The sequence below is a fragment of the Eublepharis macularius genome, chromosome 5 (assembly GCF_028583425.1).
Source record: "Eublepharis macularius isolate TG4126 chromosome 5, MPM_Emac_v1.0, whole genome shotgun sequence".
Classification (NCBI taxonomy): Eukaryota; Metazoa; Chordata; class Lepidosauria; order Squamata; family Eublepharidae; genus Eublepharis; species Eublepharis macularius.
Genome location: NC_072794.1, coordinates 136,149,978 through 136,165,009, shown reverse-complemented (window position 1 = coordinate 136,165,009; position 15,032 = coordinate 136,149,978). Strand labels below are relative to the sequence as shown.

At 43.8% G+C, this 15,032-nt stretch overlaps 1 protein-coding gene across 4 annotated transcripts in view; it reads left to right on the top strand.

Moving 5' to 3' along the window:
- The first annotated feature begins 2,616 nt into the window (after window positions 1-2,616).
- Window positions 2,617-15,032, top strand: part of DLGAP4 (DLG associated protein 4) — a 117,329-nt gene continuing 104,913 nt past the window's right edge. For 2 of the 4 annotated variants that reach the window (XM_054979907.1, XM_054979908.1), the window contains exon 1: window positions 2,617-3,570. In XM_054979907.1, coding sequence (XP_054835882.1) covers window positions 2,617-3,570 — 954 coding nt within the window. Of the gene's footprint in view, window positions 3,575-15,032 lie in introns of all 4 variants that reach the window. The other 2 variants (XM_054979910.1, XM_054979909.1) reach the window with 1 other exon arrangement.

The window sequence follows — 15,032 nt, the reverse complement described above, 5'->3', positions numbered from 1 at the left end:
ATGGCACACCTATCAAAGGTTTGAACCTTATAAATGAGCTAAGTGAGTGTGAGTGTGAGTGCAAGTGCAGAGAGGGGCTAAGCAAGAAAGGAGTGCTGCCTGTTTCTTCTGATGCATCAAGTTCAGCATTGGCAGGCAGCTGTCTCCTGGTCCCCACAGCTGCTCTAATACTGTAGGCCTTCTTTCCATTCCTTAGGTAAGGGGTACAATCCCTTTGAACACTATCCAAAGTGGGAGGAAAGCAAGGAAATTACTGCTGGAAATGTGTTTTGACTTTGTCTATATCCTGGGATTCTTTCCTGTATTTATTTGAAGGCATGATCTCTTTGTGAGCAGTGCAGTCTCTGAAAATAGTATTGATATTGGATGAAAAACAAAGATATTATAGCCAGAAATGTGAATCCCACTAGAAACAAAAAATAATAGGTTTAAGTCATTTGTTTTAATTTCCATTTATTTTCATTGGAAAACAAATGGGGCTTTAAAACTTCACATTCCTCCAGGAAGAGTGATTTTTCCAGGTCCCTACTCTTGGACCAAGTGTTAGCTATTTTCCAGAATTTTCACAAATTCTGCAGGCCCTGATGTAGGGCCAGGCAATGGCATGTGTTCTGTTATTATATGAGAGCATGCGGGAATTCTATTACAACAAAATAAAACATTTGCTTTTTTAACTGTTCAGCTTAAGAAGTGTAGCAAGGGAAAATGAGCATGGACACAATTTGCTTAAATGTTCTTCCCAAGCCAATGGAAATGAATGCACAGTACACAATATGTGCTTGCAGAGGTGAACACCCTAGTGGACTGTGCCATATAGCAGGTAGTGGCAGTAATGGAACGAATTTCAGTACTGTGTGAAGAATTGTCTTTTCCCCTGTGATGTGTATCATAGCTTGTAAAGCATATGCCTTGTCCTACATCAGGCCTACATAACTTGTGACCCTGGAAGACAGCCAGGCTGGACAGATGGCCCCATCAAGATCATTTCCCGCTTCTGATGATGGTGGCCAAGAAACCAAAGCTTCTAAAGAAAGCAGACATAAAAATGTAATAATGCACCTGGTTATCCCAACTATTTCCGCAAGGATGAAAGAATCCCTTTGCTGCAGGGTAGGAGCTAATTGCCTGCAGCAATCAGGAAGGAAGATTTGATGGCTATTATCTTAGCATGAATAGCCGCAAATGCTCTTACTAATGTGGAATTGTGTGCAGAGGACTCTGTGTTCTTTCTCTCCTATATGCATATTTATGGGCAGATCCATATGGATGTTCCAGAGCCCAAAAGCATGATTGATGTTCCTGAATTGTCCTTGACCTTTCAGCTTGTCCAATCAGCTTTGCTGTGGGGGGGAATCATGGCCCATTGCTATGCTGCCCTGACTGCCTACTCCACCAAGTCACTTGCCTCATCTCTATGCAAGTTCCTGTTCGCAGTCTTATCATTACCATCGCAGTGAATCGGAGAGCGTCTCACAGCTGCTTGCTTGTAAACTCTGGAGTGCCTAATATACAATAGCATGATGAGGAATGGAAAAGGAGCCAAGCCAAAGCAGTTGGCAAGCCAGAGTGTATAAGAATGCAAATAAAAGGATAATGCTGCCTTTCCTATTTCTGCAAGCAGTTATCAAGGCACAGTCCTTTCATGCTCTGATAGATAAGGCTGTAATATGAGGTTGGATCCAGGCTTGCAAAACCTATAGGCAAAATAATCTCTGAATGTCAAGAAAAAAATCCAGGAGGGAAAGAAAAAAACAGACACCTGACTTACTCATACATATTAGGGTTTTTTCAGCTTGATTCTTGATTTTATGTTTACCTAGTTCCATTCATTTCAGTTTGATTAATTGGCTTAAATTGTGTTTTGCACTTAACTGGGGATGAATCAGAGTTTTTTTCTTAGATTTGCCTTCCATCTCTATCCAAAACTTGCTGTTATTATTAACCATTCAGTTTTCCTGCAGTAAAAGATTAATCTATGTTGATTCAGGCTGATTCTAGAAATCTCGTCTATTTATAAGATTGTTGTGATGAGCTTAGAAGAATGCAATTTTATTTAGGATGGCACTATGTATATAGAATTCTAGCCTGAAGGCTAGATTTGATGGAAGAATGAAGTAGAAATGTGGAGGAGTGAGTTTGTGTTGGGGTGTATTTTGCCCCCTGAGCAAACTGCAAAACATTCACAATCCTAGCCGGTTAAAATGAATAGATTTTACATGACAACAATTGGAAACATGGAGGCTGAACAAATATGCTGAGAGAGCTGCTGGATTTCTAGAAAAATCCAGAAGGTTCACTGTGAGATTCCAAGGGAGGATAAATTACTATTACTAACAAGGAGCAGCATAAACATATGATGACTTTTGAACTGCCTGAGCCAGTTCCCAAGTCTCTCATGGAATTCTAATGTTCATTCATTCTGTCTGTGGTATTAGTGTGTTTTAGACAGTTGGACAGAAAAATCCTAAAAAGGCATTGGTCCATCAGTCTCTAATTTCTGTCTTTCTTTATTGGCTCTAGGAAAATCTCCCAAAGGAGAAAGAGTAACCAAGGAACTGGATTGACGTAATCTTACCATCCTCCTCCTGAAGCAATGCTCTAGGAAATATTTGTACCATGAAGGGGTTAGGAGATAACAGAAGTCGCCATCTCTCTGATAATCTGGACTCCCCACAAGAATCCCTTTATGCCACCCAGGACAGAAATCCTTATCTCCTCAGCCCCACAGATTCCTACACCATGGACCCTCGGTTCCCTACTCCAAACTCCCTCCATAGTGACTGTCTCCTTCCACTCAACAACCAGATTTCCAACAGTAGCACATTTCCACGGATCCATTACAACTCCCATTTTGAGGTGCCCGATGAGAACCCATTTCCAAGCCATGCACAAGCCACCAAGATCAACAGGCTCCCTGCCAACCTTCTAGACCAGTTTGAGAAACAACTTCCCATCCACAGAGATGGCTTCAGCACTCTCCAGTTCCAGCGAAGCTCTGATGCCAAACAACGGAGTGAGAGCCCTGGAAGGATCCGGCATTTGGTTCACTCAGTCCAAAAGCTTTTTGCTAAGTCGCAGTCCCTGGAGGGCGCCTCCAAAGGTAGCATCAATGGCAAGAAAGGCACAGAGGACTCAAAGCAGAACCGCAGGAGCAAAAGTAAGGACAGGGCAAAAACTACAGAAACCAAGCGCAGGACCAGATCCAACATATCAGGATGGTGGAGCTCTGATGACAATCTAGACAGTGACACGTGCAACTATCGGAACCCTATGGGCCTCATGACCCTTGGCCGGCAACCTGATCACAGTCAGCCTAGGTACTTCATGCATGCTTACAACACAATTAGTGAACACATGCTGAAATCCTCCAAGAGCAATAATGACCTCAAGGTCACCCCTTGCACCAACATCCCCATCAACAGTGAGTCCAACTACATCAAAAGAGGCTCCTGGTCTACACTCACCCTCAGCCATGCCCGGGAGATGTGTCAAAAAGCTTCCGCAACCATTGACCGAGCTCTACTGAAATCCAAGTCCTGCCATCAAGATTTAGCCTATCAGTACTTGCAGGTCAGTGCCATGACTGGGGTCTTATAATTGTGCGCTTGTTCTGTAGAAGGACACTCTTTTTCAGTGTAGTCAAGGCTGTTGTTTGCAGGAAGGTAACAGGTTTGTACTAAAGAAGTTATTCATTCTAGGTGTATATCAATTTAACTATCCTACCCTATTCTTGCATAATAAGAAATGGGTCTGGTCAAGAAATTTACAATTAGCAGGGTAGTTTGTCATGTTGTAAGGCTGCCATGGGATGAGAAATGGTGCACTTGGAGGAATGTCCCTTCAATGCAACTTTTAAGAATAAAGGAGCCTCGTCTCCTTTAGTATCTGTTCATACTGCTGGGGTTTTCAAACTACGTGGATGCCAATTCTCCCTAACAGCATAATGAGATGTGATACTGAATGTACAGCAGTTGTTGAAAATGACAACCATGTGTTTAATTCCCCCCTTCCCACTACAATACAGAGGTGGGTAAGAAATAAACACTTGGTTGTCATTTTCAGCAGCAGCCACACATTTGAGCTGGGATTGCAGAGGAGGGAAACCTACTTAAGCCACCCCAGGTAAAACAGGCATTTTTGTAAGAAGGGCATCGTCTGAATTATAACAGCAAGAATCATCCTTGTTTCCCGTCAGATGCAGCAGAAATCAAGTCATGCTGGTTGCATGGACAGGTTCCTAGCATTGCTGTACAGCGACTGGACAGGTTTAAGCCAGTGCTGCCTTCTGGGCTAACAGTCACACACATAAAACTGAGTTTGGTCTGGAAAATATCAGTCACCCTTCCCTAATGAGTACCTGTGCCTCCTCAGGCAAGCCTTGTTCCTCAGTATGAAAATCAGTGAACCTGTGGCAACTGGAAATGATTCTAATAGAAAGAAAACTTTCATAAACTTTGGCTGTCAATGTAATTTTATTGGCGAGTTTGAGTGATCAAAACTATATTAAAGAAAGTTACAGGGAGTGAACGTACAGGAACAAACATTTAACAGGACTCTAAAACCATTTTTCTCAAACGTATTGGAGGAGTTGTTACCCATAGAATCTCTTCTGAGTCCTTAATAATACACAATTACTTTTTTAAAACAAAAGATGTGTTTTAAATAATCAGACAGTGTTTTTGTTATGTGAGCATCCCTGCCTCTACGCACAAGATAAGAAATGACACTCTCTCCAGAAATGGAAAGATATTTTATTTATTGAAGGCAAGTTGTTTGAAGGGGAAACAAGATGTATTAGCATGAAAACACAGACTAAACTACTAATATGTGTATGCAATGGTCACTTCCACACTAGCCGTTCACTGTGGAATGGACACACTATAAAAACATGAGTGAGCAAATAATGTCCATTCCATAGTGAATGGCTAGTGTGGAAGTAACCATAATATTCATTCCAGCATTCTTTTTGCTGTCTTTGTGCTCTTTCTTTTTCTTTACAGACCTTATTTATGGTAATTTTTGTTTAAAATTAAGAGACGATTGCAATGCCATTCTGGATGGGCAAAGAATTATAAAGGCTGCAGTGTTTTTTGTTTTTCTGCTGTATAACCACTTGCCTTATTTGCTTAATTAGTAACTTCCTATTCACTCAAGGGGGCTGGAGCATTGTTGAATTGATCCCTAATTGTCAGTCTTTGTTTGCAGGGGAGGCCACTTGCAGCCAATGCAACTGCTCATTGATTTTCTTTTTTTAACATTCTGGTAATTATGTGCTCACCAAATTATGACCATAAAATAAAAGAAAAATTAAGGAGTAGTCACTTTAGCCACAAAGAGAAAAACAGTAGAATCTCCTCTTCCCCAACAAAAAACCAAGATCCTTAATTACAACTTGGTTCAGTTACCGTGAATGAAAATGGTATCCAGTTCAAATTCCAGTTCTGTACATTTTAACAGGTGGTTTTCATCAAATTTTCATCTCACGGTCTTCTTCTATAATTCCTATTTCAATATGGAGGTTATGGTGCTCTTCTAAGGATTACTGAGAAAATGTATGGGAAATGTTCTGGGCGCTGTCAATTAAAATGTAATTGTTGTTGTTCTTGTTGTTGTTTAGAGCTGGTGCCTATTTAAGGAAAACAGGCCATTTTCAATTGAACACCAAACTATTACACCTATAAAAGAGCACAGGCAGAATATCCACAATATTTTTATTAACAGGGTTATCATGGATCGTTGGTTCCTAGCTTTGGTGGTGATTAACTGTGAGGAAACTTTTTGCTTCCCGTGGCAATCAACCACAAAGTTCCGTCTCTTTCCAGAACTCTGATCCAGTCCTGGGGATTCTGCAACAAGCAAGCCCCAGAGATTGGCCAGCCAATCAGAGCTCCTTAGATCTTCGCTTGATGGGAGGGGAATGAGCCACCTCTGCTTAAAAAAGGGAGCGTTGATACCAAAATTCCCAAGAGGCCCTGAGCCTGTTCATATTGTGTATTAATTTTTTAAATTATATTTTTACTCCATTCCTCCTCCAAGAAGTTTAGGGTTACATTTGTGGTTCTCCCTTCCCCACATACCCCTTTAACCTCAAAACAACCCATTGATAAGCAAGGCCAAGCGAGTAACTACCCCCGAAGTACCTCCAGACCCAATTCAAGATCCCTGCAGCCAGGGCCGGTGCCAGGGTTTCTGGCACCTGAGGCGAGATACCTACTTGTGCCTCCCCTCCCCCCCCCAACCAATTTTAAAAAACAGAAGAAATGTAGGAAAAATGAAAAGCACAAAACTTTGAACTTTTTACATTTTTAATTTAATTTTTATTTCTTAATTTAAATTTTAAATTTTAATTTTTTTAATAAGTGTGAGCATAACAACAATCTTTGTTTTTCTTATTGTGAGCCAAAAATCTACTTTGTGAGCAGAAACAGTGACTTGCATTGAAATTTTGAGCACACCTCCTTTTGTGTGTGTGTGTAAAAAAGTTTCCCTCTCTCTTTCTGCCCACCTCTCTCTGAACCCAGAGACTCTTGGCAGTAGACGGAGGGCTTCTCTTACAGTGCCTGCTTGGAGGAGAGAGATGTTTGGAAGGGGGACTGAGCTGAAGCCTTCTCTTTCTCTCCGACTCTCTCCAAGCCTTAAAATATTGATCACCTTTGTCAGAGATCCCTTTCGGGAACTACTCTCATAAGAACATAAGAACATAAGCAAAGCCATGTTGGATCAGGCCAGTGGCCCATCCAGTCCAACATTCTGTCACACACAGTGGCTAGAAATCCAGTGCCATCTAAAGGACTGTCAGTGAGGCCAGGACACCAGAAGCCCTCCCACTGCCTTCCTTCCAGCACCAAGACAACAGAGCAACACCTCCCCACAAAGAGAATACCATCTATCTCCTGTGGCTAATAGCCACTGATGGACCTCTGCTCCATATATTTGTCCAGTCCCCTCTTGAAGCTGGCAATGCTTGTAGCTGCCACCACCTCCTGTGGCAACGAATTCCATGTGTTTATCACCCTTTGTGTAAAGTAGTATTTTCTTCTATCTGTTCTAACCCGACTGCTCAATAATTTCATAGAGTGCCCACGAGTTCTTGTATTGTGAGAAAGGGAGAAAAACACATCTTTCTCTACCTTCTCTAACCCGTGCATTATCTTGTAAACCTCTATCATGTCTCCCCTCAGTCGTCTTTTCTCCAGGCTAAAGAGCCCCAAGCGCCTCAATCTTTCCTCATAGGGAAAGTGTTCCAACCCTTTAATCATTTTAGTTGCCCTTCTCTGTACTTTTTCCAGTGCTATGATATCTTTTTTAAGGTGTGGCGACCAGAACTGTACACAGTACTCCAAATGAGGCCTCACCATCGATTTATACAGAGGCATTATGATACCGGCTGATTTGTTTTCAATCCCTTTCCTAATAACCCCTAGCATAGCATTAGCTTTTTTTATGGCAGTCGCACACTGTGCTGACGTTTTTAGTGAGTTATCTATCATGACTCCAAGATCTCTCTCTTGGTCAGTCTCCGCCAGTTCAGACCCCATCAACTTGTATTTATATTTTGGATTTTTGGTTCCAATGTGCATTACTTTGCACTTGGCTACATTGAACCTCATTTGCCACATGGATGCCCACTCTTCTAGCCTCGACAGATCCCTTTGGAGTGCCTCACAATCCTCTCTGGCTTTCACCACCCTGAACAATTTCGTGTCATCTGCAAATTTAGCCACTTCACTGCTTAATCCCAATTCCAAATCATTAATAAACAAGTTAAAAAGCATTGGACCCAATACCGACCCCTGTGGCACCCCACTGCTCACCACCCTCCACTGTGAGAAGTGCCCGTTTATACTCACTCTCTGTTTCCTATTAATTAGCCAGTTTTCGATCCACAAGAGGACTTGGCCCTTTATCCCATAGCTACTGAGCTTACTTAGGAGCCTTTGATGAGGAACTTTGTCAAAAGCTTTCTGGAAGTCAAGATAAACAATATCTATCGGGTCTCCCTTGTCCACTTGTTTGTTCACTCCCTCAAAGAACTCTAACAGATTGGTGAGACAAGATCTTCCCTTACAGAACCCATGCTGAGTTTTCCTCATCAGCTTTTGGTCATCAATGTGCCCACTAATTTTATTTTTGATAATAGTTTCCACCAACTTACCCGGTATTGACGTCAGGCTGACTGGCCTGTAATTTCCCGGATCTCCCCTGGAACCTTTTTTAAAGATGGGGACAACATTAGCTACCTTCCAGTCCTCAGGAACAGATGCAGAGTTTAATGACAGATTACATATTTTTGTGAGGAGATCTACAAGTTCACACTTGAGTTCTTTCAGAACTCTTGGATGTATGCCATCTGGGCCCGGTGATTTATCAGTTTTTAAATTATCTAGCAGTCGCATAACCTCCTCTCTCGTCACCTCAATGTGACTCAGGTCTTTCAAAACCCCTCCCAAAGTCAGTGCTTCCGGAGTGGGCATGCACTTCTTATCTTCCACAGTGAAGACAGAAGCAAAGAACGCATTCAGCTTCTCGGCCATTTCCCTATCACCCTTTAGTAATCCTTTTATGCCTTGGTCATCCAAGGGCCCCACTGCCTCCCTAGCTGGTTTCCTACTTCTAATATATTTAAAGAATTGTTTATTGTTTTTCTTTATGTTCTTTGCAATATGCTCCTCATATTCCCTTTTTGCCTGTCTGATCACAGACTTGCACTTTCTTTGCCACAGCTTATGCTCCTTTTTATCAACCTCACTCCGACTAGTTTTCCACTGCCTAAAAGAATCCTTTTTACCTTTTACAGCTTCTATTACATTGCTTGTTAACCATGCTGGCCTTTTCCTAAACCTATTTGTGCCTTTCCTAACCAGCGGTATATATTTAATTTGAGCTTCCAGGATTGTAGTTTCCATTCTCATCCTTCTCCCCCACCCAAGGGCAAGGGGGACAAAAGGTCAGACGGGAGCTTGCTGCTCCCCAGCCAGCTAGAGTGTCTCTTGCTCGCAGAAGCTTCACTGAAGGCTTAAATTGAGAGACACAGAGAGAGAGAGAGAGAGCAGAGGAGGGGGGAAAGGGCAGAGAGAGAAATGTCCCTGCTGGTGGGGCTGAACTCAAAGATCCTCAGGCTCTGGCTGAGCGGGAAGACAGGGCTGCCCTTCTGCACTCCAGAAGCAATACCTTGCACCAAGAGAGGAGAATTCCTGCACGAGCGCACATGTTGTGGGCTCTGAGTCCTCAGAGGATGAAGACCTCAGGGGGGGGGATGAGAGTATTCCAGGATGAGACCTCAGGATGAGACCTCAGGGGGAGAGAGAGTATTCCAAGCCCCTCCAGAGTCAGCCGCTTGGAAGACCAGCAGGGAGTGGAACAGCAGGAACCCTCGCCAGAGCAGGCTGAGGAATCCAGGGCAGACTCAGAGACAGAGGCTGTTCCCCTACCTGCACCAGCAGTTGAGACTAGGGCAACATCCCCACCCAGCTCCCCTGAATCTGATCGGCAGCGTAGGGTGCGGCAGCGTCTTGCTGCACAGGAGAGGAGACGAAGTGCAAGGCTTCAGGCGCTCAAACAGCGGTGTAGTGACCTTGAGTCTTAGCAGGATGCAGCACTGCCCTGGAGGTAATTGCTCTTAAGCCAGGACGCCCTTTCCCTCATTGCAGAAGCACCTGCGCACAGACCTGCCTGGCTCTACTGCGACCCAGCTCTGCTCTGACTGCTCTCTTGGCTCTGACCTTTGAATTCGGCTCCCTGGACTACGCTCTCTGCTTGTTCCCCTGTCGGCTTGGTTGAACTCTGGACTTTTAGAGAAGCTTGTGGCAGACTCCCCGCCTGCATTCCAGCACAGCACGGGAGCGCGCACACTGTAGGGAATGCCGGTCGTTGGGGGGCCAGCATGGCACCTCCTTCAGAGGTCAGTGCCCAAGCCAGGGGCTGGCTCTGTCTCAATGGAAGCACCGGCCCTGCCTGCAGCTACACAGCAACTTTGGGGAATAGCTGTTAAAATTAAAGGAGTACCCAAACAGCCTCAGAAAGCCTCCACAGGGGGAGCAGGAGGGGCTCCTCCCTCCCCCTCAAGCCATTTCCCTGTCATAATACCAGGGGCAGGAGGGTCCCCCCCTTTTTTATGCTCCACGTGGAGTAGTCTGTGCATGTAGAGCAGTAAAAATGGGGGAGGGCTCACCCCGTGCTATTGTGACATGGGAAAATGGCTTGAGGGAGGAGGGAGGAGCTCCTCCTTCCCCTGCGGAAGCATTCTCAGGCCGCTTGGGCTCGCCATTATTTTTTAACAGCCATTTACTTTTTAACTGCTGTATGGCTGCAGAAACCTGAGATGGGTCCAGACCCAGTTCTTTTAAAACCTGCACATCTAGCGAGATGTCAATAGGAAATTTAATCAAGATGGGTAGCCATGTTAGTCTGTCTGTAGTCGTAGAAGAGAGTCCAGTAGCACCTATAAGACTAACAAAATTTGTGGTAGGCTCACAGCTCACTTCTTCAGATACAGCTAGAATGTGAGTCCATCTGTCCTTATATCTTGGAAAGTGGAGTGATTACAGAAGCTGAATGATAATAGCTGGTGAATGGACAATGGTGTGATTGAATAGGGTGGGTTATGCAGAGGGATAGTGGGTGTGGAGTAATCAGAATTGGTAATGAGACAGGAAATCTAGGTCTCAGTTCAGTCCAGGTGGATGCATTGTTTTGAGCTTCGTTATCAGTTGCAATTCATTAGTCTCTCTAATCTCCCTTTGAAATTCCTCTGTGGGATAACTGCTACTTTTAGGTCAGCAACTGAATGTCCTGGAAGGTTAAAATGTCCCCCCACTGGTTTTTGAATGTTTTGGTTTCTGAGGTCAGACTTATGTCCATTAATTCTTTGTCAAGGGGACTGGCCAGTTTGTCCAATATAGAGAGTGGAGGGGCATTGCTGACATATAATGGCATAAATCACATTGGAGGATGAGCAGGAGTATGAACCCGAGATGGTATGGAAATTTAATTAATTCTTTGTAGGCCAACTTTCATTTGAAAGGGATGCAGAGCATCTTTGTGGAAGTCTGTCTGTTTTGTAATGGACAAATTGAAAAAGAGCTATAGGGGAGCAAATAAGAGCACTGTCTATATGTGAGTTCCCAGGGATTTCAACAGCAGGGCCCGGTTGCCATATTTGCTATACTGCTTGGTCACCTTGCAAGCAAAGAGTGTGCTGTAGCTCTCAGCCCAATAGAGTCACATAACTTGAGACGTCAGTAGTAGGCTCATTTTGTCATAGCCCTTTAATATGAGCATCTTGAAGGTTGAGCTGCTCACATACTATCTAAAATACTACTGTTCTTCCTGCCTGCCAGCTTGCTACCAGCCCCGACACCAAGTAGCATCATTACAGGATTTCAAAATCCAACACCAAACAACTTTTCTAAGCTCCTTCTTTTTTCTAACTCACACAAGGAGGATAGAAGGTGCTCTTCCCCAGGCAAGTCAACTAAAGCCTTGTCCCTGTCTTTCAATTTAAAAAATCCTTCACATTTCATCAGGCTGAGCAGACACATTGAAGGAATCCTTGCTCACTAGATATTGGACAGTTAGTCTTCACTTCATTTTGCTTGGAGCTGGTATCTTTGCTTATAGATACAGTTTGATCATTACAATATGTCTCCCAAGCCCACAACAGTGTTGACTTGCCAGGTTTTTACAATACTGATACTTGCAAAAATTTTCAGACATTGGACACATGAGAATCTTAGCTTTTGTACTGAGATATACATTGCTACTTTCTATGGTGGCATGAAAAAACCTCAGAGTTTATCCCCTGGTTCTCCTGAACCACATTTCCACCCTTTGCATGATCTATTTGATATTCTCTCATTGTACTACCATGGAATTCCTATGAACTGAGGATGAATAGGAAATGCCTTGCTGCAAAAAAAATTCTCTATTTTATCAAGTGGAGACATGGAATTGGTAAGGGGTAAAGCTCTGTTTTATATGCAGTTGAGACGTGCTGTGTAGCACTTGGGGGGGGGGTAACACAGCCTTCAGAATTTAGAAGTTTTGTTTGTTTTTAGGAGAAATTGCCCAAAGTGATTTTCCACCACCACCTACAATCCGAAATGGAACAGTCCCAGAATTCTGTACCACATGAATTACCAAATAATTTTGAAGGGAAGATCATTATATTAGAAGTGTATTGTTCTGGAATTCAGGTAGAAATCTGTACAATTGCCTAGTAGTTAAACCATGAAGCAACAATGATGAGAAACATCCTGGCAAGATAAGATATTGTGATCCAAGATAAAATGGGTGCAAAGAAAGGGATATGTCTCTCCAGTTGACTATTCTCCACTCTGAAGGTCATGAGCAGAAACTGAATAGACACATCGTGTCTGCTCTTACATTTCATTGCTTTTGGATTCCCAGCTAGCGCCACACACACACCCCACCATAGCAGCTGGAAATGTAGCACAGAAATGTAGCACCATAGCAGCTGGAAATGTAGCACAGTGACTGAAATGACATCTCCCTGCCTCCCAAGGGATTCCTGTGCCCTGAGCAGTCAGCTAGAAACCAGTGACATGAAAACAGTCCCTCAGTTGTGCATTTCAGGATTAGCAATTAACACTAGAAATGAATAGGCGGGGCACTGCCAAGACTGAGGCTCACAGCTCAGCCATGACAGAGGTCAAGGGTGCATAGGTTTCCAGACTTCCAAAATTATGAGCTAGAAATCAAAAGCCAACAACAGATGTTTTGAATTCTGAGATTTGTTTTATTTTTATGCTTTGTCTTTTGACTGCTGATTTTACTTTTGGGTGGATAAGCAGTGGATGGGTTTTCCAGTTTTGCCCCACAAAAGGATGAAAAATAGAAATTTAAAAGGCACACACCACCACGATGGTTGTTGTGTTGTAGTTCCTTAGGAACTACAATGCTAAGACCACGGCAATACAGCCCGGAAAACCCACAACAACCATCGTTCTCCGGCCGTGAAAGCCTTCGACAATACACACACCACCACCATTTGTCAGTTTTTGCAACTGAGAGTTAGTTATGAAACATAAACTGAAAACATAAACTGGAATTTAAGGCCAATCCCTATGTGAGGCTGAGGAACTGTGATAGATTCTTCAACATGTAATTTAGCTACAAAAAGCAGTTTTGTGGGATGGGTTGATATAGATCAGGGTCAAGGCCCTGCATCATTTTCCAAGTCACAAATAACCCTCCCAGCAGCATTCAGCCTCAAGAGGGGATTAAAGGCCGTCATAATACAGATCGATCAATCTCTCTCTCTTTTTTTTACAACCAGAGCTTAAAGTAGTGGGGGGAAGGTTCAATTAGGGAAAACATTCAGAGAGGAGTGCCACCCTCCAGGTGGGAGCTGGAGTTCTCCTGGAATTAAAACTGATCTCCAGACTACAGGTATCAGCTTCCCTGGAGAAATTGACAGCTACAGATGATGGCCTCTATGGCATCACATACCTGCAGTGCTCCCTCTCCAAATTCTGCCCTCCCCAGGTTCCATCCTCAAATCTCCAGGAATTTCTCAACCTAGAGCTGGCAACCTTAGAAGGTTGCCCACCTAATGACTGCCCAATGGCTGTTGTTTGCAACAAAATTACACAAGTGGGGGATCCAGTAATAGATCATATGGAATTTAGACCTTCAAACCCTAATTCAACCAGGGCTTTTTTTCAGCAGGAACGTGGTGGAACGGAGTTCTGGAACCTCTTGAAAATGGTCACATGGCTCAGCGGCGCAGAAGGCAATCTAAACTCCCATCTGTCTGGAGATCAGGGGGCGGGGCCAGCGGCCATGTGACCATTTTCTCCGAGGGCAACCCACTGAGTTCCGCCACCTCTTTTCCCAGAAAAAAAAGCCCTGAATTCAACTATCACTAAACTTAAAAGCAGGTTATATCTAGAAGCCATTTTGAACTGGGAGCCAGAAAAAGGCAGTAGCCATAACTGAAAGAGATCCAGGGCTGAGAGGAAGGTTCTCAAAGTAATCTGCTGCAGGGAGGTATGGAGGGAGAGGGGAAAGGGTTCAGCTCCCCTCTCCAGCATTCCCCTTCTGATGTAAAAATCAGAGCTTGCATCCACTGCTGAATACTTGAAGTGGTCAAATGTGGCTGTTCCATCACATATTGTTTCCTTCTGAGTACTTTTAAAGGAAAAGAGAAGCAGCACCGGGCCCTGATTTGGTGGGGGGACGGACTTCATGTAGGGTCCCTCACCCAGCTGCCTCACTCTACCATCACTCATTTGGCCAGCAGGGGAGAAAAGCACCTAGAAACAGGAGAAGCAGGCTAGTAGTGGCATATGACATTGTTTCTGGCATAACCTGGATGTGCAATGCAACCCATCGTTTCTGCATTGCACTGGAAATGACATAATTTGCTGACACGATGGGTGCATGTATGCTCAAAGTCCCCACCACCCCCTGGTTTGCTTTCAGGGGGACCTGGCAACTTGACTTCACCAGTTAAAACTTATCTTCCCTATGCTATTAGCAGCCAGAAAGGAGAAAAAATCCTTGTCAAAATGCCTTCTTTCCCACTGTATGGTTAGTAACAGCCTACACAGATGGGTTTGGATTGTGGAAACCATGATCTGAATTAGGGCTGCTTTTTAAAATATTGGAGAGAAATCCCACTATCACGTCTCACTTGGCTCTAAGCTTAGGCTTGCTAGGCTATAATGGGAGCCCTCCTAGCAAACCTTTCCTTTGCCCACCCGCACCTGAAATGTTGATGGAAGGAGATGAGGTGGAAAGAATTGGGGCATAGCCAACATCACACCAGCATACTGATATCACTTCTGATAAAACTTGGAAGTGTCCTCTTGGATGCACTAGGATTTTCAAAAACTCTATGGTTTTATCAAAGAGTTTTATAAAACCTAGAGAGTCCCACGATGTGGTGTTATTTCCAGTTTTTACCAGAAGTTACAACAGTGTACCAGCATGACATCAGTGCACCAGGCCCTGCCCCTTTATCGCTTCCAGGTATTGCTGGCTGTGGCCTGACAACCCTATTTGGCTCT